Genomic DNA, 6177 nt, shown 5'->3' with positions numbered 1-6177 from the left:
CTTATTTTTTTCAACACTTTTATTTAAAACTTTATCAAAACCTTTTATGATAAATCCCTTAATACAATTTTTTAATTCCATATAATATTCTTAAAACATATTTATATCTAGCACAATTATTAAAATTATTAATTTTAATATTATTTTATATAGTTTAAGAAACAATACAATATAAATAATATTTAATCAAATTAACATATTATAGCTATTCTTCTATTTAATCATAACTATTATTGGAAAAATCATTTCCAAATATTTATAGATGTAAATCTATATCCCTATAGCTTTTTTAAAAAACATCAATAGCCTTTTAATTTATTTACAAAAAAAGCACATTGTAATGATAATGGCAGAAATAATATTTTTTTGAATTAACTTTTTTGCATTTCTTAAAGGATTCTATTTTTATTTTATTTAAGATTCTAGTTATATCCTTTTAAATAAATAAAGGGATTTAATAAGAATCTAAATTTTCTAAAGAAAGCATTTTCACTATATAATGCATAAACATTCTGTTTAGATTATGAAACTCAGGAGTTTTTCGTTATTATTATTAACCTGATTATTAGCTTTTATATTTTTTATGATAAATAAACATCTAAACATAATTCTAATTAGGTAAGCAATTTTTAATTTAATTACTTATAAACTTAAATATTTAGGTTTTTTTTAATTTTTAACTATTTATTAATTTAGATGTAACTTCTATTAAATTTTAAGGTTCGATTTAATTAGTTTATATTATCTTATCTAGATTTAAGTAATTATTTTCAAAGCATTCTATAATGTTTCCGAAGTTTTTTATAAATAATTCTTTATCTTTATCCTCAAGGTAAAATTTTTTTTAATTATAAATATAAGTTCTAAAGTAAAAATTGTTCTGTTAAATAATTAGTTTCTCAATGTCTTTATATATTAATTGATTCCTATTCAAAATTAGATCTTGATATTATTATATAATTCTAAATGTAGATCTTAATTAATTAGGATTATTTTCATTATTTCTACAAATAACTTCTATATTTTTAGATTATTAATTTTCTTTTGAATTAATTTTCTATATTTTTTTTTATATTTTTTTTATAAGTATAGAAATTTAATTATATATTTTTAATAAAAATTATAACCTTTATTTAGGCGTATTTAAAGTTTAATTAAGTTTTTTAAGGATATTGTAATGTTAATTGTATTTGATTTTCTTTGTAATTTTAAGTATTATGTTGTTTCATTTTATATAATTAGAATATTTTTATATTAATAAAAAAACTTATATTAAAATTATATAATTAATATTATAATTATACAATTATTATTAATATTATTTTCATGTGAAAATTAAAAATTATTTTATATATTTAATTTAGAAAAAAAAAAAAAAATTTTTTCCTCAATATTATTTTTAAATTTATTTGAAAATATTTTATTAATATTATTTTAAATTTTTATTTTGGCAATATAATTACAATAAATAAACAAATATATTGAATTCAAGAATTTATATTATGTTCTGTTTAAATATAAAAAATATTTAATAAAAATTATTATAATCATTATTTTCTTTCAATAGAAATTCGAATATATTTAAAATATTGATAATTTTAATTAATATTTTTATATTTTTTTTTTTTTTAAAATAAATAAATATTAATTTAAAAGATAAAAAATAATTTAAATGTGAAAATATAAATATATGCATATAAAATTATAATATATTTTGTTTTAAATATAACTATAAAATTATTTTAATTCGTATACTTATTTAAAAATAAATCAGAAATAAAATATTTATTTAAATAAAAATATATGGCTTTAATTAATTTTTAGTATATTCAAAATAAATAAAATTAAAATTAAAAAACATATTTATTAAACCATATTATAATTAAAAATAAAAATAAATTAAAATTAGATTAAAAATTTTGTAACAAACATATTTATACTTTAATTTTAACATTTATTTTTTATATTTTATGTATTATCTTTGAAAAACACAAAAAAAATAAAAAAAAGCGAGAAAAAACGGATTATAGACTTTTTTTGTTATTATGTTTATAAAAAAATTAAAGAAAAAATAAAAAAGCATTGCTTTAAAAAAAAATATTTTATATAATTTTTAAAATAAGAAAATTAAAAGTATTTTCTATTTAATTTCTGAAAAATATATCTTTTTTAAAAATAAATAAATATAAAATAGTAAATATAGTTATAGAAATATTTTATTAAAATATAATTTAATAAAATTTTAATAATACACTACTTACAATTAAATAAGTCATAATATATAATCAAAAATTTTTATAATCCTTTTTAAAGATATATAATTTAGTCTATTTTAACAACAAAATAACATTTTATAAAAATTTTACCAAAAATAATATGTTTCAAAATATAATACAAAATTTATTTTATTTTTTTTAATTTTATTTATAAGTTTTATTATAAAAAAATAAAAAAATATTATTAATATTTAATCAATAAGCATCTTTGATTATTTAATAAGCTTCAATAAAAATGTTTTTTTTATTATTCATTACATCCATAACTTTAACTCCACTATAAATTTATGATAATAAATCCTCTAATTTACAAACACCATCAATAAACCTAAAAATAATAATATTATATTATTTTAATAATAAAATATAACCCATATTAAAAAGCATGATTTGAATCAAAAGTTTAATGCTCGATAAGATTTTAATTTATTTATTAATTATTTAATTTTAAAAGATCGAATTTATTAGCTCTATTTTTAATTATTTCGCTTCTTAATTCATATTCTCTTTGTAATAGAATTTTTTTATACCATTCTATATCTTCTTATTTTAACATTTCGTATTGATTAAATTTTACTTTATTTTAACCTTAGTATAAATATTAACTTTTATTTATATTTGGTCTAATAACTTTTTAAATCTTAAAATATTATATGTAAATGAAAGATCTCCTAAAACAGAAAATTAACCTTTTTTTTAAAAAAAAATAAACAAATTAATGAAATAAACAAACAAAAAACCTGCAAAGCATTTACTTCCAGATGTTAAAATAAAATTTGCACTATTTAAGCATATATCTTAAGCAAATGTATAAATAGGAGCACTTATTTATATTATAAAATATGATTTATTATAAATTAAATAATATAAAAAATTTAGAATTTGATAAAAATTAATATATTAAAACTTTAATATATAATTTCATAATCTAGATAAAAATTTATATATATATATATAATAATATTTATATATTTATTTTTAAATATATATTTACTTTGTTTAACTTTAGAACTATTTTAGCGCTTGTGAAATATTTTTTGATTATATTAATGATCCTGTATTATATTTTTTATTTAGCATAATTTTTTTTTCTTAATTTACCTCCCTTTGAATTTATGGATACTGCGATCAATTATACATTATAAAAACTCATTATATTTAATGCTTCAAATAATTTTCTAGTCCTTTTGTTAATTTTATATTAAATCTTATTTATTTTTTACATATTTTATTCTATATTACCATATAATTTAACGTGAACAACTCTTAATAATTTTTCTAACATTTAAAATTATTATTATATTTTTGTAATTTTTTGTATTTATTATAATTTAAAATAATAAAAACTAATATATAATAGATATTTTAAAATATTATAATCTATTATTATTTTTTATCTTTTTTTATATTTCTTATAATCATATTTTCATTCTGATACATTTTATAAGTAAAAAAAATTAACATTAATTTTAAAAAAAAACAAATTTAATAAATTTTTCCTCATAAAATTACTATTTATATATATTATAATTTTTTTTTTTTAAAAAAAAAATAAAAAAAATTAAAAAAAAAAAAAAAAATAATAAAATAAAAAATAAATGGTTATAAAAATAATATATATGTATAAAAATATATATATATATAAAAATAGGATACAAAAAAATAGATAAATACACTTTTAATGCTTCTTAATTATTAGGTTAAGGCTCTTTTGGCAAAGTTTTTAAAGGAAAAAACAACGAGAATAATTAATTAGTAGCAATAAAAATGATCGAAAAAAAGACTATATAAAATGACGAATACTTGATGAACGGTTTATTTTCTGAAATAAAAATAATGAAAAAACTAAAAAGCCCTAATGTAGTAGAATTAGTGGATGTATTAGAAACTTCAAACAATTACTATATAATATAGGAATTTTGTGATGGAGGAGATTTAAGATAAAGTCTTAAAAAACAAAAATCTTTTTCAGAACAGGATGCAGTTAATATTTTAAAAGACCTTCTTACGGGCTTTATTGAGTTATTAAAAAATGGGGTTATACATAGGGATATGAAACCGGAGAATATACTTGTTAAAGGAAATACATATAAATTAGCTGATTTCGGATTTTCAAAAACAGTAGATAATTTTTAAAGGCAAATGCTTACTTCATTAGTAGGTACACCTTTATATATGTCACCTTAAATATTGAAATAAGAAAAATATGTAAATTTTGATTTTTTTATTATTTTATTATTTTTTCTTTATTTTTTTTTATTTTTTATTTTTTTTTATTTTTTTTATTTTTTTATTTTTTTTATTTTTTTATTTTTTTTCAAAAAATAAAATATTATTTATATGATGTATTTTTATTTATTTAAAAGACTGCTAAAAGCGATTTATGGTCAATTGGATTTATTTTTTATGAAATGCTTTATGGAAAAACACCTTATACAGCAAATTCTTAATATTAATTAGTAAAAAATATAGAAACTAAGCCTTTAGAATTTCCTAATGAATTTAATGTATCTGAATTATCGAAAAACTTTATAAGGAAATGTTTATAAATAGATGAAGTAGATAGAATCGAATGGACAGATGTATACTAAAATCCCTTATTTTAGGACTATTATATATAATTTACAAGCCAAATAGGGCAAATGAAAGATAAAGCAAAATACATAATAAATGAATTAAGATAGACTATATATAAAAACAAAATTGATTTAGTAACTTTATTTTAAAAATATGATTTTTCCAAAGATTCGAAACTTGAAATTAATGAATTTTCGAAATTGATGCAAAGTATTGACAAGACTTTAGAAAGAAGCGAAATCGAATATATTTTTAATAAATTTGATGATGATAAAGATAATACTATTTCATTTGAGGAATTTACAAAATGGCTTTCTAATAATTCAGTTAATATGACAGTAGTATTACCTGATAAAGACAAAATACAAAGGTAATTTTTTATTAAAAAGATAAAATAATAATATATTAATAAATCTAAAAATGTATATATATTAATTTAGAAAAAAATATAAAAATATATATAAATATATATAAATATATATAAATATATATATATTATATCATTTAATCATTTAAATATATATATTAGATAATAAACTAGTACTGATATACAATCTATGAATAATAGTGCAGTTTTATAATAATAATTATTATAATAATAATAACAATAATAATAACAATAATAATAATAATAATTTTGGTTATAATTAATAGATAAATCAATAATAATATAATTAACAATAATATTTGAATTAATTACAATAAGCTAATGCTTTAGTTTCTAGTGGAAATATAGCTTAAAGAGCTAATTATGCGATTTAAAAATTACATTATGCAATTATAAAATACAAAATTAATTTAGAATAGTTATTTAGCAAATATGATAAATCTCATGATTAAGCCTTATGCTTTACTGAATTTTCTGTTTTGCTAAAAAGAGTAGATCCGGAACTTAATACTGAAGAATTAAATTTTGTTTTTACTATTTTTGATAAAAACGGAGATAAAGAAATCACATTTGCGGAATTTTATGAAACTTTATAACAAATTTCGAATAAATCTTATTCTTATCCATAATAAAATGACTAGTATTTTTTTTTATATATATATATATATATATATCTTAAAAAAAGTAACAATTATTAATAATAAATTAAAAATTAAACTTACAATAATTAATAAGGATATTAATAATATTAATAAGGATAATATAATTCATATAATACGCATACGCCTTAAAATAATTAAATATATTATTAATAATAAGGTTATAATAGTTAATAATACAATAATAAATAAAATTGGTGAATTTATATTTATATTTTTTTATTTATATTTTAAATGCATTTTTATTTTTTTCTTTTATTTATTTTTTGTTTTTTAA

The 6177-nt window shown here is 15.0% G+C and overlaps 1 protein-coding gene across 1 annotated transcript, besides 17 other annotated features; it reads left to right on the top strand. All coding sequences in view use genetic code 6, as the record gives it.

Annotated features, from left to right (window-relative positions):
• Nucleotides 1–1053: 1053 nt before the first annotated feature.
• Nucleotides 1054–1082: a microsatellite.
• A 185-nt stretch (nt 1083–1267) lies between these two features.
• Nucleotides 1268–1322: a microsatellite.
• Nucleotides 1270–1322: a microsatellite.
• Nucleotides 1323–1639: 317 nt separating this feature from the next.
• Nucleotides 1640–1686: a microsatellite.
• Nucleotides 1687–3816: 2130 nt separating this feature from the next.
• Nucleotides 3817–3875: a microsatellite.
• Nucleotides 3819–3871: a microsatellite.
• Nucleotides 3820–3876: a microsatellite.
• Nucleotides 3822–3871: a microsatellite.
• A 3-nt stretch (nt 3877–3879) lies between the features above and the next one.
• Nucleotides 3880–3926: a microsatellite.
• Nucleotides 3889–3923: a microsatellite.
• Nucleotides 3927–3929: 3 nt separating the features above from the next.
• Nucleotides 3930–6101, top strand: IMG5_195080 (protein kinase domain protein; the record flags this gene model as incomplete). The annotated part of the gene is made up of 3 exons (XM_004024365.1): nt 3930–4484; nt 4643–5223; nt 5579–6101. Exons 1-3 carry the CDS (start codon nt 4044–4046, stop codon nt 6099–6101), a joined length of 1545 nt encoding a protein of 514 aa, XP_004024414.1. The 5' UTR covers nt 3930–4043.
• Nucleotides 4489–4584: a microsatellite.
• Nucleotides 4490–4593: a microsatellite.
• Nucleotides 4490–4594: a microsatellite.
• Nucleotides 4496–4594: a microsatellite.
• Nucleotides 5300–5346: a microsatellite.
• Nucleotides 5308–5354: a microsatellite.
• Nucleotides 5431–5489: a microsatellite.
• Nucleotides 6102–6177: the final 76 nt, after the last annotated feature.

The sequence above is a fragment of the Ichthyophthirius multifiliis genome, assembly GCF_000220395.1.
Source record: "Ichthyophthirius multifiliis unplaced genomic scaffold scaff_1120509251395, whole genome shotgun sequence".
In the NCBI taxonomy this organism is placed as follows: Eukaryota; Ciliophora; class Oligohymenophorea; order Hymenostomatida; genus Ichthyophthirius; species Ichthyophthirius multifiliis.
This window is presented reverse-complemented; position numbering and strand designations above follow the sequence as displayed.